Below are 24,120 nucleotides of genomic sequence, written 5' to 3'. Positions count from 1 at the left end.
TGTATTGTCATATTCAGTATTTGTATGTTAAGCATTTAATGCCGGTTTGCTCTTTATATGATACCTTTGGGCTTAATGGAAATTAATTAGGATGGAGATTTTTAAAGTCGTTTCATTCATTTACGTTTGGCTGTGCTGGACCTTCGCTGCTGTGTGGGCTTTCTTTAGGTGCAGCGAGCGGGGGCTACTCTTCTGCTGCCGTGCATGGGCTTCTTGTTGCGGAGCAGTGGGTGTAGGGCGTACGGGTGTGGGGCTTTCACCAGCTGGTGTGGGCCCGGTAGTTGCAGCCCCCCGGGTTCCGGAGCGCAGGCTCAGTAGTTGTGGTGCAGAGGCTTAGTCTTCCCCTGCATATGGGATCTTTGTGGATCAGGGATCGAACTATGCCTTCCGCTGAACCACCAGGGAAGCCCTAGAATGGGAATAAGGTAGAATCAAAGAGTTCTGAATTTCACCTTCAGGTTCTAGTTGTGTGACTTTGAAGAAGTTACCTAATCTCTATGAGTTATAGTTTACTCTGTTAAAAAAGAGAGAAAACCTCGATTCATGTTGATATTTGACAGAAATCAATGCAATACTGTAAAGCAGTTATCCTTCAATTAAAGATAAATAAATTTAACAGATTTTGTAGAAGATAAATAACAGTGTTCCTTTAGATTTATAAAGAGATATCCAAATAATTTCATATATTTCCACAAGGCTGGAATTTTCCATTTCTAATCTTTATTCTAGATGCTCTGGTTTTGTTTCTGACATTTCCTTGAGGAATTCTATGCAGATGATCAGTACTGAATTAGTGTTTTTAGGACCAGAGTGTAGTATACTTATTTAATTTGCATCACTTAACAACTTCCCCTTTCTGTAGCTCTGAAGTTCCAGAAGAATCCATTGAGTAGACAAATTTATTCCTTCTTAGTCTGGAATTTTGTGGTGTCAGTAAAACCAGAGATGCTAAAGTCAGTTTCAACAGCTATCAGCTAAAAGAATAAATTCTTAACAGGGATGACATTTCCATGCCCCGAATCCTGGGGAGAAAAATCTGGCAAACAAGACAAGATTTAGGTGATTCTTACCTGTTAGAACAGTAGTTTTACAGTGGGTGCACATGGGTAGAGTTTTGCTAAACATTGAACTCGGGGAAAATGGAAAGTTTCTTTAAAACCATGGGTGTTTAAAACATCCAGGTTTTTTGAGCAACATTAACATGCTTTTCTAATTGTGAAAATTTTTGTCTCTAACTTCCTTAAAATATAAGCAGTGGAACATAGTGAACTCATGTTAGTTGGCCAAATTCTCCATTGTTTATAAGAAAATACTGAGCCAAAGTTCTTCCAGCTTTCATTAGCCTGAAACCTGATTATAAATTCATAACCATCTATAGATCTTAAAAGGATTTTGGAATTTTTGCTTCTTATTTTTCTATGAAGTAACTTAAAATACTTATTTCAGAGTTGACTGTCAAGAGAAGCTGAAGAATGCCGCTTCTTAAAATCACAAACCTCTAGAGCAGAAAGAGCCTTAACAACCATTCTAGCAACGCTTTTTTTTTTTTTAAACGGATCAGAAAATTGAGACACAGAATGATTGACTTGTCCAAGGTCACACTGGTAGGTCAGGCCTATTTGACCACTAGCCCTGTCTTCTTCCCACCTATTTGGACTCTTTTCATAATTTTATTCATTATTAGAATGGGACAACCAGGGGTTTTTTGTTGTGATGGTTGTTAAACACACACAGCATTTAATCATTAAAAGTGTTATCTTTAAATAGGCAAACACATGAATGTGGAACAAACTTTAAAAGGTACACAGAGGTTTACGGTATGCAGTCCTGAGGCCAGCTCCCCTGCTCTCCTGTGCATCCCAGATCCTTTCCTTGGAGGCAGCCACTGTAAAGAATGAGGGATTTTAAATAGACCATTTGGGTCCAGATAGCACGTCTAAACTGACATTGTATTGTATGATTCTTCACGGATTGCAGTTTGGCCTGCCAAGTTTAGGTAATGCCCAACAAAGGAAAAACATAAGCCGTGGACTTGGAATATGGAGAGACTTGTGTACTGATTTGAAAATTACCCAAAGTCCAAGTGATTTCCAGTAATGGAAGTGACGGCTCCCTTACATCAGTACTCTGTTACTCAGATTATGCCTTTTGTGCAAAGAGCCTGAAGTATTTTTTAAGAACTCTCATGTATCCTCATGACATGTAAAATCCCTGAGTAGTGCATAACTACTTTCAACTGCTTCAGAGTCTCTAGCACACTGGCCACAAAAAAGAATTATGTTGATGTTTGAACAAACACCCGCAGGCTCTGTGAAACCATCAGTGTGGGACATCACACGGATCTGCTTTTCTCAGCCTCTGAGCCTCCATGGCCTGCCTTGATGAAACCTTAGTGTCTGGTCCTTGGATGGGGGGCATACCCAAGCACTGGGCCTAGAGAATTCCTCACCAAGTGGGCAGTTTGGCTGAGGGGTGAGGGGGGCTCCAGGAGTACGTGTGCACCTTTGGCTGTGGAGCAGGGAAGGCAGCAGGGCAGCAGCAGACACTTGGTGCCGCCTAGTGCCTTTGTGGCCTTAAAGCATAGGTGCTGACTCGGGTAGATACCTGCCTGCAGTAAGTAGGTGACTGCCCACGTGGTAAGAGGTCAGCCTGGAAAAAGCTTCAGGTCTAGACTCCACGGGCCCCAGTCGGGCTCCATCCCAGTTTCCAAGGCAGACCTCCCCAAGTAGCCTGCAAGTGCTTGTCTGTCTGTGGTGCTCTGTGTGACTTATGACAGGTTTCCCCCAGTAGGGAAGAAGACCTTGAAAGTCTGTAGGTGGTTTGAAGAGAGTTGAGAATGGAGCCAGGGAAGCCACAGGGAGAGGAAAAGTGATGTAGGAGGAAATTATCTTTTTGAGAGAGCAGTTCTGTGACTTCGGTGCTGCCAGCCTCTTAAATTATGGGTTTCACGTTCTGCTCTCAGGCAGTGATTTTTTGTTTTGGGGGCTTTTTATTGTTGTTGTTGTTTGGTTTTCCCTCCAGTTTTCCTGATCCTAAGGATATTCCTGGGCTTCCCTGATGGCTCAGTAATAAAGAATACACCTGCCAATGCAGGAGGAGGTGCTGGTTTGATCTCTGGGTCGGGAAGATCATCCTCTGGAGAAGAGGATGGCTATCCTCTCCAGTGTTCTTGCCTGGAGAATTCCATGGACAGAGGAGCCTGGTGGGCTACAGTCCATGGAGTCGCATAGTCAGACACCACTGAGTGACTAACACTACTTAATAAATGCAAATACTGAAAGTATTGGGAACCTTAACTGAATTAAACAGAGCTTAATTTCAAGAAAGCATGAATGTTCATTTTCATCTGGTAATGATGCCTTGACGTTGATTGATTCTTTTTACTGTTTTTCAATTGTTTAGACACTGAAATATTTGTTCATAGTAGCTATTAAAACATCAGTGCTGTTAATCTTTGCAAACAGAACTACTGAGCAGCCTTTTGTTATAATGGCCCTGCCATATATTTGATCTGGACTAATACGCCTTGATTTCAAAGTTATTCAGAATTTAGAGGGGTTTGTAATTAATAGTAACTTTTTTATAGCTAAAACTTTTATAACGAGGAAATAGCTATCATATCATCATCACAGTCATTTTAACAGCTTTAAATGTAAATAAAACATTTCACTGATTGTACTTTTTCTCTTCAGAGAGGAACCAAGGCCTTAACCTTCTCAGCTCATTGGCTGGAGCAAACCATAGCATTGGATCAGCAGAGACCTGCCACTCAGAGGTAAAGATTTTTCCTGGATCTTTTCTCTGCTTTGGCCTTTCTTTCTTTCTACTCATCATTATGAATCTCTACACCATTCATCGTCTTTTCCTTTCCATTTAAGAAGTGGCAGAGAATATCAGAAATGGGTACCAGGAGTCTGCTGCCTGTTAAGAGCAGCCTAGGTTGGCATTAAAGCAGTAAGCCCTTTCTGTTTACAGTTTGGGCTGTTCCATGTGTTTTTGCTAGAGTGCTTTTAAAAACATGCTAGAATTTCCTTGAGGCTGAAGTTTCCCCCCAGATCTTCAAATATAAAATAAAAGTAATGGTTCTTTTAAGCACTTCCTGTGTGCTCTCCAGTCTGAGGAAGGCCCTTGTCCTTAATGAGCTTAGAGGGCTGGCTTCAGCCCTCCGTCCACAAGGACTCTGGCCCATGTCTGTCCCGGCCGGCACGCTGGAGTCACGAGCGCGGTATGTAGTGCCGCGCTGTCTGCCCAGGGCCACCTTCTTCCGTCTCTGAGCTCTTTTGTGATGGGCTTGTGTCCGTTTTCAGGTTTTAAGTAAACGTGATTCAAAACAAAACAAACAATATGTTTATAATAGTCAAAGGCAAAATCGTAACACTTTTCTATCCCTGAGGAAAAACAGCCCCAAGTTAGTGAATCTCTGGCCTTTTTTTTTAATATTATTTATAATGTGACCTTGATCCTTCTTCCATCCCTCCTTGTGTCTCGCTCCTATTACTGCTTCTCTAAAGCTGAGCAGCGAGTGGAACTGTGAGCCTTTTTGGAGTTAGTTTGGAAGCAGCCTCCTGTTAGATTGTGACTCGTGTGTGTTTTTCTCCACAGCAGCCCTGTGTGCCAGCAGCAGAGAGGACCGAATCCCTCTTGGATCATCGAGGGGCTGCTTCTAACACAGCAGACGTGCAGGTCGATAGCATTGTGGGTAAGTGCTGTGTGGCTGCCAAGTGACCGCTCTGTGGAAATTGCCAAAGCCCATGCATTGGGGCACAAATCATGCAAAGGGAAACTGACTCTAAACAGGGGTAAGGGAAGGACATTGACCGTGGTTATTGTTTAGTTGCTCTTTTGCGACCCAGTGGACTGTGGCCCGCCAGGCCCCTCTGTCCATGGGATTTCCCAGGTAAGAATACTGGCGTGGGCTGCCATTCCCTTCTCCAGGGGATCTCCGTACCTAGGGATCGGAACTTCGTCACCTGCAGTGGGTCCTTTGCCACTGAGCCTCCAGGAAGTCCCAAGGACGTCAGCACTGACCCCCAAATGAATGTGAGCCTTGTGGGCGGCTGCAGAAAAGGCAGGGAGAGTAAATACATTATAGTACAAATCCGTGGGCACCACTGATTGGCTCAGCAGGATCTTGATTAAGATCTGAGTTAAAGTAGATCGAACCAGGTGGTGAAGCAGCTTTATATCTCCATATTCCACCATTTTTTCATGGTATTTTACGGTAGTCAGAATTGGTAACAAGAAGAATATAGTCTTATAAGCCCTCTCATATTCTTTTAAAGTTCTTTTATGTCCACATTCTCATTTGGTAATGAAGTTTGGCAGATAAGTTACTTTACAGAGATGAAGGTACGGCCCAGAGCAGATTAATAACTTGTCCAAGGGCATCGAACAAGAAGGTCTTGGAGCTGAAACTGAAATGCAGTTTGCTGTCCAAAAAGCTAGAAGGCCAGGGCACTTAGTTGACAGTAACTCTAAATGTTCTTTTGTTAGGAAACTACTCACATCACTAATACTTTTAATGCCACGGAGGGCCCATGTGCAATAATAAGTCTTAAAAATTTTTTTTCTGTTTATAAAATAATCCATAAAGAAAACTCAACTAACTGGCTATAGAAGTATATTAAGAAGAAAAAATTGTGTATAACTTCGTTTCTCTCCGGTTTATTCAGTCTTGTCCTCTCGGTCGAACCCTTCATATCAGCTTTGAAACCTACCAAAGTCTCTGCCGTGAGAACAAACTATTGACCACACTGAGTGAGATGGGAGGATAAGAACTGACCTAAAGAACCTGGGGAAGTGGTGTCCGGACTGGATGCCGTGAGCCAGAAACAAAGAGAACTGAGCGTAAATCCTACACTCTGCTTAACAGACTTGATTCTTACAGGGATATGGGTTTGAAATTCTGAAAGTAAATATATTTTACATATATTATGGTTGAAAGAATAAGAAAATGTAGCATAAAGAAAGAGAGCTAGGTTTCTCACTGTCGGAGAAAGAATTTACTAAGAAGGAAAGGTGAAGGCTGGGTTGAATCCTTTGGTACTGAACTAGAATTGAAGGTATCAGTATGAACTCTTAGTTTGTTAAAATGTGGTTTGAGTAGTGGAGAAATAAGTATAACTACGTGTAGGCATGTGTGGTCTCCCCGGGTGGCGGTAGTGGGAAAGAACCTGCTTGCCAGTGCAGGAGACATAAGACATCTGAGGTCTATCCCTGGGTCAGGAGTATCCCCTGGAGAAGGGAACGGCAACCCACTCCAGTATTCTTGCCTGGGAAGTCCCAAGGACAGAGGAACCTGGCTGACTACAGTCCATAGGGTCACAAAGTGTCGGACACTACTGAAGTGACTTAGCACACACACAGGTATGCATGTATAAGTACACAGACACACACACACAGACACACCCCCCTAGCTCAGTCCACTAGGAGGGTGTAGAAGCGATAATACCCATGGAGACACTTAACACTTAGATCTTGGTTTCTAAATACCATTCTCCAAGAAAATATACCAGGACTACGTGGAGAAGTGTGTGATTCAGGGCTGGGGCAGGAAAAATGAAGGATGAACCTGAAGCATCTCATGGTGGCAGAAAATAAAGTGAAAGTGAAAGTCACTCAGTCATGTCCAACTCTTCGGGACCCCATAGACTATACAGTCCATGGAATTCTCCAGGCCAGAATACTGGAGTATTCTTCTCCAGGGGATCTTCCCAACCCAGGGATCGAACCCAAGTCTCCCACACTGCAGGCAGATTCTTTACCAGCTGAGCCACAAGGGAAGTCCTAGAATTCTGGAGTGGTCAGCCTATCCCTTCTCTAGGGGATCTTCCCAACCCAGGAATTGAACCAGGATCTCCTGCATTGCAGGCGGATTCTTTACCAACTGAGAAGTGTGGGAAGCCAAAAAGTAAGGAAGTGCTCAGAAAAGGATGAGGGCGTGTTTAAAGGTCACAGGAACCAACCTGAAAGCATTTCCAACGGCTAACGCTGGAAGATTTTGACAAGCAACATAATTAACATTAGTATTAGGCTGTAATCTATAAAATGTATATCCATGAATCCATACTAATTCAAATAAATAATTGAATAAATACACACCTGGAAAAGAAAGGGCTGCTACTCCTCCTAGAAGAATTCCAGTTGATAAATGTATACATTATGGGGGAAATAGAAAATCACCCTTAGCCACACTCTACAGTAATAGTCGTTGCAGGCGAGATCCACTGATGGCGAAATTAGTAGATGAACATTTGAGAAGAAACACAACATTTCCATAGTCAAAGAATAATATCTTTTCCAAATTACTGCTTACAAAGGGAGAATAGTAACTCTATACTGGAAAGCCCTGGCAAGTACCCCTTTAAGGGATGAAGCCTACAGCACCAGTAATGGCACATTGATGTCTCCCCTCGGTATGATGCACCGAAAGGGCGCTCATGTCTGTGGTGTTCCCGCCAAAGGTCCGTAACCCGAGTCGTAAGAAAACATCAGACAAACCCGAATTAAGGGGCATTACACAAAAAACCGGCCAGTACTCTTCGGAAGTGTCAGAATCATGGAAGACAAAGGAAGACTTAGGAGCTGTCACAAATGGGAGAAGGCTAAGCAGATTTGACCGCTTAGTTCTGAATCCTGAAACAGAAAAAAGATATTAGTGGAAAAACTGATGAAGGTTGAATGAAGCCCTGTTCCATTATTAACTTCTTGATGTTTATACTTGTACCATAGTTACGTAAGATGTTACCTCTAAGGGAGGGTGGGGAAACGGCATATTGGAATGCTCTATACTATTTTTGCAACTTTTTTTGTAAGAGTAAAATTATTTCAGATTTCTTTAAAAAAGGAAAAACCAAACCAGCGAAAATAAAACACTTTCCCTACCCCACATCTTCCTCCTCTCTTTACTTATTTCCATTCCCCAACTCATTCTCATCTAGCTCTTGTTCCCATTTTCTGCTAAAACAGCTCACCAACAACTTCTGTGCCACTCGAGCTAATTGATGTCCTCCTGTCCCCATCTTGACCTCTTAGCAGCATTTGATGTTATGAATCAGTCCCTTTCTGAAGCAATAGCTTCTCTTCACTCAACCAACACATCTCCTGGTCTTCCTACCTCTCTGATGATTCCTTCTCTTCCTTTGGAAGAGGACTCTCTTTACCCAGCCTTTAAATATCTCCATTCCTCAATGTTCCATCTAAGCTCCTCTTCCAAACCCATATTTCAGCATGAAGTGATTTTACCATATCCATAGTCCAATTACCATGTATACAGATAAATCACAAATTTTTTGTCTCTAGCCCTGTATAGCAACTGCTACCATGACATACCCATTGAACGAAAACAAATTTATTAACCAGAAATATTTTTGACATCAAATAATCTGTATGGCATTGTAGTAGATGCAAAGAATTATGTTATCATCCTTGTCTTCAAGGAGCTTATAGTCTAAAACATGCAGAGACAGGCCTTGTAATGTAATGGGTAAAGGCATGGACTTGGAGTCCTGGACCAACTGGGTTTGAACCATGACTCTGCCACTGGTGGTGGGATGACCTTGAGTAAGTTATCTAGCTTTTCTTAGTTTCCGTAGGGCCTTAGTTTCCCCTTCTATAAAGTAAGGGTAAGAAATCTTTCCTCACAATGCTGTTGGAAAAACGAAATGGAATTGTGTTAAAGCACTCAGCGGCGGAGACAAAGCTGTCTTTCTGTCTTAGTGTGGCATATATTATAGTAGTGGTGAACAGTTGTGAGAATATAGGCTAGTGTGCGTCCGTGCCAAGGCAGCTCTGTGAACACCAGTTGTGGGATGAATCTTAAGGAAGGAGACGTGTGAGTTGGAACGGTCAGGGAAGACATCCTACACGTGGCCAGCCTGGAGTGGAGGCTGAGTGAAAATTCTGACTAAAACAAAGTTTGATAAAGAAACCACATGCTGAAGCAGAAATAGTAAAGGATTTGTGGTGAGAAAATAGGAATTTAGATTGGCTCTGCCTTTGAATAGCTCTAATTTTAGAAGAGTTCATTTTTAAACCCAGGTTGCTTCATGTGTAAATTGTGGACAGCGGTGTCTGTCCTAACCACCTTATATGGTTGTCAGTAACAGATGTGAAAATGGTTGTTGTCCAGTAACGTATGGTGTAAATTTCAGGCATTTATTGAATCTGCATATCTTAGTACAGGGTGTGGGCTTCAGAAATTGGGAACACGTAAGTCTGAATCCGGGCTTCCCAGGTGGCTCACTGGTGAAGAACCTGCCTGCCAGTGCAGGAGCTGCAGGAGAGGCGGGTTTGATCCTTAGGTCGGGAAGATCCCCTGGAAGAGGAAATGGCAACCCACTCCAGTATTCTTGCCTGGAAAATCCCAGGGACAGGGGAGCCTGGCAGGCTGCAGTCCATAGGATCCCAAAGAGTCAGGACCGAGCATGCATACATGCCTAAGTCTGAAGCCAAGGTCACACTTACTAGTGGCGACCCAGAGTACAATCACCTGTCTCTGTACTCTAGTTTTCTTAAGAAAGGTAGAAACAGAATTCTTTGTCTCATTGCTGTTATTTCAAGGATAAAAAGAGTCCCTGTTCATTTGTGAGGGCCCCCTAGCAGCCAGGCAGGATGCAGCACCAGGAGCTGTGCAGCTGGTCCATGCTGGGCCCTCATTCAGTGGTAACTTGCATCCAAGCCAGATTGACTGCTTTAGGATTCTTTGTATTTAGCACATACATAATACTGTGTGGCAAATCCTTATTGCAGATCCCATGTTAGACCTGGACATTCAAGAACTTGCCAGTCTTACGACAGGTGGAGGAGATTTGGAGAATTTTGAAAGACTGTTTTCAAAGTTAAAAGAAATGAAAGGTAATTGGATCCACTGGGTCTTACAGGTTTCCATAGTGATGCTCCTCTGTTTTATCTAGTAGGATTTTACTTTGTAACTGCTAATAGCATTCCATGCTTTGGCCTCATCTGCGAAATGTAGATACTGTGGGACTGTGCCATCCTCTGTTGGTAAAAATTTCTTTAGGAAAATTCTCCTCTTTTTTCATTCTTTTTCTTTTTCCTTTTCCTCCTTCTCCTGCCTGTCTGTTTCTTTCAGTCTGTCTCATTAACATGGAATCAGTAAGATCCCTACCAGTGTACTCACATCAGTCCCATCTGGAAGATTTGGAAGCCTTAAACTGTCTAACAGCTGTAATGACCCCACCATAAACATGTGTTTTTGCAGCCCATCTTCTAGTGTTAGAACATCTATGCACTCCAGATTCTCCTGTGCAATTAGATGAATTTCTTAAGATGTATTTTCCCCCTAGACAAGGCTGCGACGCTTCCTCACGAGCAAAGAAAGATGCATGCAGAAAAGGTGAGAAATTGAGTCAGGTATTTACTTACCTACTGCAGGCCCAGTGCTGCGAGAATTACATGTCACACTCGTTTACTGCTAAAGCGTCTTACTGTGAACTTTCTGTTGGGTATTCACTTATAATTATTTGAATATTTAGTTGCTGCCATCTAGCCAGGATTTTCCAATGTATGTTGAGTGATGTGGAACATTGAGGCTCAGAATGTTTGCCTTCCTAGCTGTTAGGCTGGAAGACTCTTAGTTATTTTGTTTGGGTTGGGTTGGTTATTACCAACACATGTTCTTGGCAAGAAATGTATATGGTTTATGGTATTCCATTGTATGACTGTGTCATAACTTACTTATCCACTTCCCTTTTGGACATTTCAGTCATGTGCCTTTTTTTTTTTCTTTTTCTGTAGTGAAGTTGTTCATATCCCTTATATGTCACTTATTTATACAGTTCTGATTATATCCTCAGTATAAAGTCTAGAAGTCCTGGATCAGGGTGTTCAGGGGTTTGATAGGTGGTGTCAGAGCACTGAAGAGCAAGAGTTTTAAGTCTTAATCAGTTCTGTGTGTGACATGAAACGAGCTGAAGTTTAGGTGTTGCCTGAACTCCGTTGCTTGCTTCTCTCCACAGGTGGCCAAAGCCTTCTGGATGGCAATTGGGGGAGACAGAGATGAAATTGAAGGCCTTTCATCTGATGAAGAGCACTGAACTATTCATGCGAGGACTTGCCTAACTAGGACCCTAGCACTCTCTCCCTGAGATTCTTCTCTCCTTAACCCCGTCATCTTTTGCTGAGCTTACCAGCATCATGTTGGCTGCCTGGTTTGTTTATAGGGTCCTGTTAATTTTAGTTTTTAGTAGAGGGTAAAGCAGAAATCTCTTCTCCCTCAGTATATTATAAGGGAGTGAGAAATTTTCATATAACATTTTTTGTTCTAGGAATGGGAGTGGGGTGAGCCTCGAAGGCCTGTGTGATTTGCCCAAGTTAAAGAAGAAAAACCACCACCAAGCTTCCCTGGTCAGTCTTTTGAGGAGCAATCCCTGTGTTCATGTTGATCACTGCAGATCAGGAGTTTTCTGGTTTTCTCTTTCAAGGAGCTTGCTGCTCGAGGTTTGATGCTTTTGATGGGAGGAAAGGAAGAAACTACAGGTTTAATCTGTGCTGTAGCACAGATTATAGGTCAGCCACTGGCCCTCAGGTTAGTCTCTAGCGAAAAAAAAAAAAGCATCTGCGTATTTCATTTGAAATACAGTATCTGACCTCTTGGTAGAAAGTATTGAAAAACCAGTGTGAATTTTTAGACTATAATAAATGATGCAAAGGTTTTCTACTCTGGTGGGGATAAAAATAAACCCTTCTCAACCAAGTTGTGGGCAGGGGTAGGGGTGGGGCATGGGTAAGAGAAACCTAAGGAATTTCCTATACAGGCCATTGAATTGGTATGATCCTGGCCCGAGATTTTTGCATTAGTATTACCATGTAGAAATTTTTCTTCCTTAGAGTTTGCTACTTGAGATGGTAGAGATGTGTTGTCACAGTTGATACCCTCAGAACAAGGGGTGTTTCCTCTTCTCTCTCTGAACTCCAGAGATCTCTGCCAAACTAGTGACACCTAAGTGGGACTTGGTGGGAAGGCATGCGAATCCCACAGTACCTGTGTTCCTTCCAGGGCTGAGGAGTTCGGCTCCAGGGAAACTGACCTCCACGGGAGAGAACTCCCGGAAGAGTGGGAAGTACAGCAAATGATACCCCTGTTTTTGTCTGTCTAGGGACTGTGAGATGCGTGTCACGAGCCTTCCGCCTGCGTGGCTCTCAGCTGGCTCAGGGCACACGGGCTGAGAGCTGCTGCTGGCTCTCAGCTGGCTCAGGGCACACGGGCTGAGAGCCGCTGGCCTGGCGTGGGTGTGAACCCCGTGGGTCGCCAGCAGAAACAAATTTCAGACCTGTCTGGGCGACACCTTCTCAGCCCTGCAGAGCCTGCTACAGATGGCGGAAGGAATGGGATGCTCCAGGGTCCCGGCCAGAGCGGCCACAGGATGGAAGGTTTCAGCGAGCGCGATGTTCGGGGAGGGCCGTTCCAGGGAAAACTGGAGGCTGTCTTCCTTGATAACTTTTTTTCTTTTTCTTTTAACTATTCTGGGGGTCTTTGAGACTGTAGTTTACCACCATTCCAGCACTGTTTCTTTGAGGTGACTGCTTTGGCCATTGATGGGGAATGTAGGGAAAGTCAGTTCTGGGGTTGCAAAATGAAAGGTGGAACAAGTTTTTCTTAAAATATGAAAGGTTTCAGAGAACACATTAGGTCACATGGTTTGGGAAAACAGACTATAAAAAGCTGTGAACTTGATCTTGTGGATTAAACAAAGCCAGGTGATTAAAATGTGATTTATTTATAAAGCCTGCTTATGTATATTTTTATGGTTTTGTTGTTTTTTAGTAGAGGATGTGGGCAGGCGGGAGGAGGAGCCTTCCTTCATTGGATTAGGCATAAATAGCAATAATCTGTTCGTCAAACTCACTGTTTTAAATCTACCATTCGTGTGTATAATACCATGTTTTCAAGGTCTCAGCTATTTCAGGGTATTGGCCCCTTCTGGGTGACATGTGAGATTAAAGTATACAGTAGTAGCTACCAACGGCCCTTTTAAGAAGCGTGATCATGAGCTAATAGTGCGATAGAAATTGGAGACTATCCGAAGTGACCTACGTATATGCCACCACAAGTTACTATGGACTGTCCATCTGGGATTTAAAACAAGAGCCTGGGCTTTTTTCCCCCTTAAACATTTCTCTATTTGTGTAACACAGCGTCTGGCACAAACTGGGCCCTTAAGTTTGGTTTGGAGTTTCATTGGATATTTTGATGGCTATGATTGCAAAGTTTTAAGGTCTGCGAGTGTTGGGAGGTAGGGAGAGACAATAAACTTTTTTTTTTCTGAGAAAATCGTATATTATGTAATAATTTTAGAGTGATGAAGACACAGATATTTTTGTAATTTTAAAATATGTTATCCTGCCAGAATATAAGAAGATTGACAGAACCACGTCTGCTTGCTGTCTATTTATAGAACTTGGCCACATCTAGTTCAGAGAAGCAAGAGATTCAGGGAAGCTAGACTTAGATGGCTGAGTAATACGGGATGTGGTTCAAGGACCATAGAGCATGTCAGGCCATTGCTGCAAACTGCTTGTAACACAGGAAATGTGATCTACAACTAACTTCGTGTTCCCGCCATGGAGAGCTGGGGATAAATGGCTTTGCTGTGGCCCATCAGATTCTTTCAACCTTGGGCCAGTCTCTTAACAATGGTCATTAAGAGAGCACGTGGAGTACCCCTTGCCCTGCCTTGGCCTGCCGTGGAAAAACAGTCTTAGAAGAATCACTGTCTAAGGGTAAGATGAGAGCTCCCTGAGCTATTCTGAGCCGGAGTGTTTGCTGATGCAAAGCTAAATTTAGCCAACATCTGTCCAGTGTGGTCAGAAGTTTGATTCATTGAACGTTCTGATTGATGGAGACAGTGCCAGGGAATGCTGGATGAGTTAAGAGTTGGCCTTCACCAGCACCCCCTCCCCAAAAAAACTTTTAAAACAGACAAGACGATTTAGCTACAGCCTTCTATCATCAAATACCCATCTTATAGAGGACTGTAGGCAGAAAAAGTGTGAAAAATCAGGTCAGGTGTAATCCTGCATCCCTTAGTGCAGGATTGGTTTAATAACAACACCCTAACAATTAACTTGCCCATAATTTGTGTGTTCCTGAAAGCATCATGCTGACCGTGCAGGGCAAAGTTCTAGTTTTGATTTAGATTCCACTTGGGGTTTAGATTAGTGATTTACCCTTGCACCTTTGGAATGTGAGCTCTTGCAGAAGGGGTCTTAGAAATTTTATTCTACATTATATTTTATGCCTGTGATTAACATCACCAGTCTTGGTCTTAATCTGGGTGTCTTTATTCAGGGTTAAGTTGTGTTTCAGTTCTTCTAGTATAGGAAGTATCTTTCTTGATTCTGAGGTGTTTGATTTGCAGAATGAAGAATTGAAAAGAGGTAATAGCAACAATGTGATCTTTTTGATGGAACACTGAGGCGCCCTGGTCTGGTTCTTAAATATGTGGTATTCTGCTGTGTTTCCGGTTGGAAAAGTATTGATTCAAACACTGGACCTAATGGTTATAACTAACTGCATCTTTGGAAAACAGGTTTGGGAAGAAGAAAATTTCTTTTTCCTCTAAGCTCCTTTTTCGTGTGTGTGTGTGTGTGTGTGTGTGTGTGTGTGTGGGTTGATAGGCTTAAATAGTTGAGCCTCACAGCTGCAGATCTGGGAAGAGTACCCAGGCCACAGAAAGCCTCCTGGGTTCTCTTCTGTGAGGCACGTGGCCTCCCCTTGCCTCTCCCTTTCCTGTCACTGACCAGGTGGCTTTGATGGTGCAAAGTATGGGCTGAAGGAGGCCTGAGGCAGGAACTGTGTGGAAAGAGCAGCACAGTTCAGGAGAGATGAGTCTTTTCTTCTGAAGCCCAGAGACATGGTCTGCATCAATCCTGTTGCTCCAGGAAAGCCTCGGGAAGTCATTAATGGCTTTAGAAGGCCTCAGACCTGACGTTACGGACAAGCAACTGCAACCTGTTCCTTTATCCTGCTGAGAGCTGAAACGAGGCCTCAGTGCAGCCGGCCCTGCCTGGGACCCTTGTCGGTGCCAAGACTGCTCTGGCCGTGGCCGAGGCCACAGACGTCGGCAAGGATCTGGGCTCTCCTCTCTTAACAGCTCGTCGTCTGACTCAGGAGGGAGACGGGCGAGCAAATTGAGGCCACAAAAGGCCGAACGCTGGGCAGGACATGAAGTGCGCTGTGCCCAGCCTTGACTGCTGTGGGAAGGAGCACGCCCAGTGGGGTGGGAAGAGCATAATGTACACCTTGGAGCACCTAAGCTGATGGGCTTAGGGCAGAAAAGACAGGGAACTGTAATTCCAGAAACATCTGGCAGCAGTGCTAGCCAGCACCAGTTGACTACCAGTCTGCCTTGAGCCCACATCAGAATCACCTGGAGGGCCCCACTCCAGGATTTCTGATTCAGTAGGTCTGGGGTAGGCCCTGGGGATGGGGATCTCTAACATCCCAGATGATACTGATGCTGCTGGACAGGGGCTGCACTTTGAGACCCGTTGACTCTGAGGAAGCTTGAATTGAGCTATTAGGCTAAGAATTAGGGTAGATATATGGGTGAGGTTGCAGAATTCTCAGCGGAAGCTACAGCGTGAATAAAGGTATAGAGATGAGCAAGGGGTGATGTTGGGGAAACCCCTGTCGTACAGCTTGAGAAGTGGTGGTAGATGAGGATGAAGTGGTGTTGAGAACCTCAGAGTACTGCTCTGCCTGCTCGGGAGATCATCAGGGAGCCGATGGGCTTAGGGCAGAAAAGACAGGTAACTGTAATTCCAGGAACATCTGGCCTCAGTACTAGCCAGCACCAGTTGACTACCAGTCTGCCTAGAGAGCTGTGTGGAGGATTCTGAAGCTGAGAATGGACTCAGCCCTGTGATAAGTGCTTTGCATGGATAGAGAAATAGCAAGTGGTGGTGATTTTGCTCTGTATTTGCCATCCCTGGACTGAAGGGTGACAGATTCAAGTACTGGGGTAACTGTGATGAAAGGTAATCAGAACTTTGGGTGGTATTCCTTCAGCCATCTATAAGGACTTGTATAGAACAGTAGGACTTCCTAGGTGGGGCTGGTAGTAAAGAACCCGCCTGCCAGTTTAGGAGATATGAGTCAAGAGGTTGATCCCTGGGTCAGGAAGATTCCCCTGGAGAAGAGAACGGCAGCCCACTCCTGTATTGCCTGGAGACCCATGGACAGAGGAGCCTGGCTGGTTACAGTCTGGGTGGGGTCGCAAAGAGTCAGATACAGCTGAAACAACTTAGCGCACACACACATACAGGATAATGTGAAAATGGATGGAAAAGATATTGCTACGGTAAAGTCTACTATAATATGGGCACCAGTTCATAATTCAGCAAAAATATGTGATTGCCAAAAGAAACAGGATACGAGAATAAGATGTAGACACTACTTTCAAGGAACTCAGCTTAGACGGGTAGACAGTTCACACAAGTTGACTCCCTGGTGATAGGCAGGTTCACGAAAGGCTTCCTTTCTGAAGTGAGTCTCGACGCATTAGGGGAGTTTAGCCAGGTGAACTGCTGGTGTGTCAGGTGGGGTAGCAGGGAGCAGGGTGTAGACTGGGGAGGAGGCGTTGGCCATTGCAAGTAGAGCGGTCAGGGATCCTGGTGTGGTAAGTGAGGAACTGTGTCACCATGGTGCTGGGGTGCAGGGGCGAGGTGGCGAGCTGGATGGGGCCTGGCTGCCAAGGGTCACGAGGTTCATGTCAAAGGCCTTAGAATTTTGTGCTGTGGACTGTGGGGCCGTCCGAGGTCAGGGAGGTCCTTGGATCACTGTGGATGATGCAGTTACAGGGACACAGGCTGGAGGCTGGGGGAGCGGTTAGGAAGCTGGGCCGTTGTCCAGGTGCTGGAGAGCCTGGGGCACAGGACTGTGAGTGGAGGGCCAGGACTGGTCAGACATGGGGCACAAGGGAGCGGTGGACGACTGTGACTTCATGGCCGTGGGCTGGGTAAAGGGCTGTGACAAAAGAGGGTTGAAGATGGTTCAGTGAGGGCAAGGATAAATTGTTCTTTTTAACTGAGTTCTGAGGTATTGAATTTTGGGCTTCTCTGGTGGCTCAGACAGTAGAGAATCTGCCTGCAATGCAGGAGTCAGGAGTTCAATCCCTGGGTCAGAAAGATCCCCTGGAGAAGAGAACGGCAACTCACTGCAGTATTCTTGCCTTGAGAATTCCATGGACAGAGGAGCCTGGCGGGCTAGAGTCCATGGGGCCTCAAAGAGTCGGACATGACTGAGCAACTAACCCCTTGAGGTACTGGTGGCACCTCCTTGTACCAAGCTGTTGGATGTGAGTCTGAAGCTCGGGGTTGATGTCTGGGCTAGAAGTACTGATCTGGGAGTCTTGAACATATATGTGGCTTGCAATCACACGGGTAGGCGAGCTCTGTGAGGGAGGAATACCCAGGGTACCTACCATGGTCTGGGTGCACCACCATGGAAGGGGGAGGTGCAGGCCTGAGAAGAGCTTGTGCAAGAGGGTCCAGGGGAAGCCGGACGCTCAGGGCCTTTCCAAAAGGGAGGTTTGGTCCACAGGGGCGGCTGTAGAGGTACGTGGGGAGCAAGGAAAAGAAACGCTCACGACTTGGGTGTGGGGAGGAGGCCTGGAGGTGAGGCTCCAATAAACACTGGGAGTCAGGAAAGGAGGTTTGCTCAGGAAAGGGAGTTTGCTTGGGCAAGGTGGACGATGATTCAGTTGGGGTGTTGTCTGGCTCATGTTTAACAGGCGTCTGGAGTTAAAGTTGTGGAGCTCAGGGACAGGCTGGTTAGAGGAATGGATCTGAGAGACATTTGCTGAGAAATCGACTAGATAAAACCTTGAGGAAAGTTATTTACGGGTAGGAGGCTGGAACTGGCCAGATAACAATGAAGGTAGGAATGTGATCATTCATGGAGGGCAGACCTACAGACTCACAGGTGCCGTTCCTGTGAAGTCCGCCTCCCTCCTGGGATAGCGAGTACTTGGACTCTGGTGACGTCCTTAGAAGGAAGTGACCCAGCTGGAGAATGATTCCAGCTCTCTTCTGCTTTCCCCAGATGGTTTGCTCATTCTAATCATCCTTTTTCTTAATCCACATCATCTCAGGTCAATGTACGACTTAGCCAGGGGAGCCATTTCGAAGTCTCTTTCTCCTTGGGGGTTTGAAATTTAAAATGAATTTCCACAGGAGCTAAGTCACCAGAGCTGGAAAGTTGGCAGAAACCGCCTTCTTTAGGAGTCTGAAACTTACCTCCACGCCTGCGGTGAGACTAATCTGGTGACCTGCAGTCACTGGCCAGCGGCTTTCAGACACAGTGGAAGTGAGCAGAGACTGACAGCCTGGAGGCAGCACCGCTGGGAGATGTGCCGGAGCCGGAAGCCCCCGCCCTCACTGCACGCTGCCCTCGGTGAGTGAATGTGGGCAGTGGCAGAATGGGACCTGGCGCACCTAGGCTCAGAGACTCTCTTCCCTGAAGGCCCCAGGCCCTTTAAACTCTCCAGCCAGACATGGCAGCGAGAATGAGTGTACACTTCCAGCCCAGGTGCTTTTCAATGAAAAGTTTTATTAGAAGGGCACTTACAGGAGGAAGAGAGGGGAGAGAGGACACATTTAACAATAGGGGTACAATGCTTAAACAGGTGCTCAGCTCTTAAGATACAAAAGTTAGAAAAATCTAAAACACTATAAATACATACATGCTTTTTACAAAGGTATTAAAAGGTCAGGCTGGCTGAGAAGGGAAGGTAATCAGCATCCTCCATTCTCTTCCCCACCCAAGCAGGAGTCCCGCCCAGGACAGCCTAGTTGCAACAGCAGCACTGAAGGTGAATGAAGGCTTCTTGGGGGCAGGTGGCTCCAGCCCTCTGTAGAGTTCTCGCCCCTGGGAAGGGAGAGGGGCTGGGTTCAGAGGCCCCTGTGGACGGGCCTGTGTTTGCCTGAGCTAGCTGCCTGTGTTCACATGCTGCCACACAGGGAGCCAGCCTGGGTTGGTGGCTCTGGGGGCCAAGCCCAGAGGCACTGTGGCCCGTCTCTTCCCAAGCCACTGTTCTCGGGAGGAGAGCCGTTTCCAACTTTCTTCCAAAATTAAATAGTTATCTGTCTTGGTTTTAAGAAATTATTACATAAATATAAAAACACCAGAATGCTCGAGTGTACATTACTTCAGCATTAAAAAAAAAAAAAATTTACAGGATCACTTGAGAGAATTTCTCAATCCAGTTTACACAATACATGAGTTTTTCTTTGTGATAGCCGTGTTTCTGAAAGGTTGCTTGTATAGCAAGTCATCTCCCGACTCTCCCATCAGAGATGCCTCTTCAGTTTTGATCCATACATTTTTCTGCTTTCCTACCCACTCGAGAAGTGGCTGATACTCCTCCAAGACTGTTACTTGAAGGAAGGTTCTGGAAGGGAACACCTATACCACACCAAAGTGACACGACTATGTTGAGGTTTTCTTCTAGCAAAGATGTAGATTAGGGAGAAAACTCCAAACAATGCCACCTGAAGTCACAGTGAGATACAGGGTTCAGAACCAAACATGCGCCCTCTAGCCACTGGTAACCCCCTTGATAAACAGTCGTAGGAGCAGCATGCCAATTCCTGTCCCTCCCTCCTCTTACAGACTGCAGAGCGTGGCCTGATGGGAGCTCTGGCCCCGCAGAGGTCCTCAGAGCCTCAGCAATGGCAGCTTGGGGCTGCAAATGAAATCAGATCTCTGCCTTCTCCCCAAGTGCATGACATGCACACATTACTTCAAGAAAACTTTTTTCTGCGGTTTGAGTAAAAGCATTTAGCTCTGGAATATGTCCAAACTCCAGGAAGCCAGAGGGAGATGGAGAAAAACAAACTGAAGCACAAGATATGTGCTACAGCCCATTCCAATACGTTAACAATGATTTAAAAAAATAATCACCAGGGACGATTAAAAAAAAAAAACCTCACAGACAACATAAGGACAATGGAAAAGTCTGCCAGCAGCCTTGCCCTCCTGTCTGTTCCTCCTAAGAGTCAAAGTCCCCGCTCCTGACTCTGAGTTTGTCTCAAAATGTCAGGTCTGCAGCCTGCCAGGAAGGTGGCCAGCAGAGATGACGTGCCAGCACAGGCCTGTAACCCGAACTGCCAGGGCGGCTACCTACTTGCGCTGGAAGGCTCCCAGTACTAAATAAAGTTAGGAGTGGGGAGGGTGTGGGAGGAGAGGAAAGGGAACAGAAGCTGGCTCCCGGGGGAGGTGCCGAGGCCAGGGTCTAGGGCCCCTGCGCTGTAGCTACACCCGGGTCAGCATCGCCACAAGCCGCAAGGTGAAGGTGGCCTGGCAGGGAGCCCGGACAGTGACACCAAAAGCACTCTCCAGCAGCTGCCATCACCCCCGAGAACTGCCCTCCTCCTGCCCCTTCACCTGTCCTGTCTTTCAATGTATAGATGCCTTTATGCAATAGGGTTTTAAAACTACTTTTTATGACTTGTAGGACACTAATATTACACATGCCTCAAAGCCACTTACGCAGCCTCTATGATGGGAATGAAACCAGATCCTAACCTCTAGGTACAACCAAATTTTCTTTTGAAGGGTGCTGAACGTGGTCTTCCCCACTTCTTCCTCACCCATCCTCCTTCAGCAGTCTAGTTATAAAGAAAAAAGGCCAAGGAAGTAGCTTTTGGGAAAAAAACACAAAACTCCATGCCTCCTAGAAGGATTCTTTAGCTTTCAGCATTGTGGGTTCTAAGACGCCATCCAGATGCGGCCAGACGTGACCAACCAGATCACCCAAATTGGGCTGTACCTGGAGGACAGCTGTGTGCCGCAGGAAGTGCTCACAGGAGATCACGGGCCCCTGGAGACTGCTCCCCGTGGCTTTTAGTGGGGGCACTGCGACGGCTCCAGCCAAGGCCGAACTGAAGTTAGAAGCCATACCACCGGTCTCAGAGCTGACCGGGAGCAGAAACACACATCCAGGAGGTTCAGACGATTTCTTGTATCTGTAAGAAGCAGTCCACGATCATTTCACACCAGGCAGAAACTTCAGACCCACAGCATCTGGCCTCAGGTGGAGTGAGGGGCTGTGTGGTGTCTCTGGACTCTGCAGCCCTGTGTGTAGTCCAGGTCTGGCAAGGCGCTCCTGTCTGCTCCTGTGTCCTCTGGAGGCATGGTGAGCAGCCCTCCTACCTGGACTTTGGGGCTGGAGCTTCTGAGGCCTAGGGTCCTGCGAGCAAGGCACCAGGAAGCATCCAGCGTCTCCACACAGCATCACAAATGTCATCACATTTGAGGTTTATACCTGCCAAAAGTATACAACTTTCTTCCCTTCACCTGGAATAATACAGGACTTCCATAGGAAATCCCTTTATTTTTCCTGGTAGAAAACCATGCAAAAAATATGGGATAAGTCATTTCATATAAAAAACAGCAGCAAAGAATAAAGTACCAATTGCAAGTGACAATTCCATCTGCTGTATTCTGCAAAAGGTCAGTATAAGGGGGCTCTTTTTTTTCCAGTTGAAATAATCTGTAGCAGTTTCCTCACTAATTGCCACGAAGAGCAATACTTACTACACATTCTAACTGCTAGAGTTGTCACTGACGGGCCTCTGCCGTGAGCTAGAGAATCTCATACCTCAGGGGAAAGATGACAGACCTCTTCGCACCAATTCTGCAGTTTTCAAAGGTGTAAAGATAATTTTTTTAATAGCCCTTTTATTTGTCTTTGTCGGCCTGAGATCTTTTCCTCTTGATGAATTTGCTTCTGTCAATTTCAGCTTCCAAAAGTACTGGCAGGTGTCTTAACAAAACCTAGAAAAAGCTTCACTTTGGGAGAGAAGTTGCTGGGTCCCACTCTGGTTTCCCAGTCAGTGTCAACCGGGGTGGTTTTTTTTTTTAATCAAATGTTTAAAAGAACATACGATACAGTTCACTTAATTAACGCAACTGACTATACCAACCAATATAACCAAATGCATGAGAAAGCGGAGCGAGCTCTTACAGGTGACCGGACACCCTCGCACACCTCATGGACAGCTACCTCCTGGGAACACTGTGATTCGGATCTCTTGTGAGATTAACAGGATGATACAAACTGTATGCCGCATATGCGCTGAGCCTCAACAGATCCTGCCAACTGCTGAAAATGAGGGCAAATTTAAGATCAGTTTTAAAGAAGAGGTGTCTTACCACCTCTTGCCACCGGTCCCTACGTGCTCGATTGTGGACACCATCAGTAGGCTCAGAGAGGTGGAGACAGACGAGCCCCTTTCCCACCGCAAGTCAATCCAGCGCCCAGGTAACACGGTCTGCTCCTACTGGGGTTTGGGAATATTCAGTGGAAGGGGACGGCTGGGCCCGTGGTGTGCTCAGACCCTTGCAGGTTTCTCCCTGCCCAGAGCACCCAAGGCGAAGTCCACACTCCAGTCCTAACCAGGGGGCCAATTCCTGTTGGGCAGTGACGTCTCAGTTTGCTGTCTTTAAGAAAGAAGGGGACCAGGGGAGCGGCAGGTGGTGAAACACTACCTGTCTGCTCACGCCGCCAGAGCAGAAGCCATTTCTTACCCTTCATAGCGGGGCCGAAGGGCCAACGTGTTAAGCAGACAGCTGTTCTTAGAAATCCACCTCTGGGTTTGCTTTCGAGTTTTGGAAAACAGGCTGATGCCACTTTAGTTGAGGGAGAAAAATTTCTTCTTTGACACCAGTGAGTTGAGTTCTGATTTCTCCACCTCCTACATGGCCCTCTTCCGCAGATCCACCCTCCCTCCCCTCCCTCTTCCCTCGCAGTGTCCCTAAGACACGCTGGAGCAGCGGATGCTAGGGGAACCCATCTGGGTGAGGACCTTGTCAAGCCACTGCAAAGGTCCGTTCAGGTGCAGCTCAATCCAGCAGGGGGTGCTGGTCACAGTTTGTCTCCTGCAAGACATTTGAGAAAAGGGTGGGTGGGGGCCATTTAGAAGATCCAGCAGCAAGCTCACAGATGTGTCGGAGTGGCTTCTGATTTGGTGTCAGTCCTCCCAGAGCCAGAGAGAGAGCCTGCCCTGCCAGACCCTGTCCTGGAGAAGGTGCCACCAACTTGCTGAAACTGCCTGCCAAACTCCTCCACACAGGAAGGGAAAGGAGGTGGCCCCCTTAAAGAGAAACATGTAAGGCAAATACCAGGGTGCCCCAGAGGCCCACCGGTTGCCGTGAGGGGCCCCTGATGGAGAACCTCCAGCCAGAGCAAAGGTCTTCCCAGCCTCCTGTCCTAAGTAGGCACCCACAGCTCCCCTGCCTCCAGCCCTGGCAGGCCACAGTGACGGGCGTCTGTCTAGTTGAGGGGTGTTTTTTAACAAAGTGCCGACAGAGTCCGCATGCCGTCGGTCCCCAATGTGCTGATATAATTCCCATCTATGGCCTTATTTTGGAAAATCTTACGAGCAGAGCGAGCCATGGAACAATTACTGGAAAAAAACTAAGGCACACCACACGTTTCTTTTCCCCAAAGCCCTCTGTCTAAATTCAGGCTGGTTGATGACGCAGCTCGAAGGCGAGCTCCCAAAGGCCTCCGCTGAGCAAAAGGCTATCTGCTGAGGCCGGAGGCGCGGGTGCCAGCTGGAGGTGAGAGGCCCGGGCCCCAGGCCCGGCTCTCGGCCACCTCACAGGAAGGGATGAAACCTTCCTCTCCTTGGCCCAGGAGGCAGAGGAGGGCGAGACTGTTCTGGGAAGGGGCCGCGCCGCCAGTCAGGCTGCTCCACAGGGCTGCCAGGCGGCAGTGACGTGGTGGGCCGCACAGGCCTGGCTGTGCTGGCAGCGTGTCCTGCGCGGTGACACAGTGGCCCCAGGGAAAGGCTCTGGCCAACAAAGGGCCTCTTCCCCCAGCACTTGAAGCTGGAGGGCCGCGTGCCGTGCCAGGTTGAGAGCCGCCAACCCCAGGGCACCACCCTCCTCGCCTGGCCTGCACATCGTCTGAGCGGAACGTTAGAAACGGGCTTGCAGACTCGGCCCCGGGGCGCCTGCCTGACCCGGGTGCCTGCGTGCGACCCTCAAGACGGCAGTCTGAGTGTTGGGAGGTCTGTGTGTCTCTCCTTCTGACTCTTTCCCCACTGGGTCCATCTTTAAATATTTCCCTTCCCCAACAAAAAACAAGA

At 46.5% G+C, this 24,120-nt stretch overlaps 2 protein-coding genes across 11 annotated transcripts in view; one reads left to right on the top strand and one right to left on the bottom strand.

Moving 5' to 3' along the window:
• AAGAB (alpha and gamma adaptin binding protein) overlaps positions 1-24,120 on the top strand; it is an 84,808-nt gene that overhangs the window by 58,566 nt on the left and 2,122 nt on the right. The window contains exons 6-11 of one of the 8 annotated variants that reach the window (XR_011258069.1): positions 3,693-3,775; positions 4,606-4,699; positions 9,751-9,855; positions 10,308-10,357; positions 10,980-11,548; positions 18,199-18,418. Coding sequence is in view for 7 of the 8 variants with exons in the window: in XM_069595470.1 (XP_069451571.1) it covers positions 3,693-3,775; positions 4,603-4,699; positions 9,751-9,855; positions 10,223-10,357; positions 10,980-11,023 (464 nt within the window). In the remaining variant the exon portion in view is untranslated. Of the gene's footprint in view, positions 1-3,692; positions 3,776-4,602; positions 4,700-9,750; positions 9,856-10,222; positions 10,358-10,979; positions 12,748-18,198; positions 18,419-24,120 lie in introns of those variants that run through there. The other 7 variants (XM_069595472.1, XM_069595473.1, XM_069595471.1 and 4 more) reach the window with 7 other exon arrangements.
• Positions 18,555-24,120, bottom strand: part of SMAD3 (SMAD family member 3) — a 127,281-nt gene continuing 121,715 nt past the window's right edge. For all 3 annotated transcript variants that reach the window (XM_069595467.1, XM_069595468.1, XM_069595469.1), the window contains one exon: positions 18,555-22,906. In XM_069595467.1, coding sequence (XP_069451568.1) covers positions 22,783-22,906 — 124 coding nt within the window. In that variant the 3' untranslated portion in view covers positions 18,555-22,782. The remainder of the gene's footprint in view (positions 22,907-24,120) is intronic.

Source organism: Ovis canadensis, chromosome 7, assembly GCF_042477335.2.
Source record: "Ovis canadensis isolate MfBH-ARS-UI-01 breed Bighorn chromosome 7, ARS-UI_OviCan_v2, whole genome shotgun sequence".
Lineage (NCBI taxonomy): Eukaryota > Metazoa > Chordata > Mammalia > Artiodactyla > Bovidae > Ovis > Ovis canadensis.
Note: the sequence above shows the minus strand (reverse complement) of the source record. Positions and strands in the feature narration are given on the sequence as shown.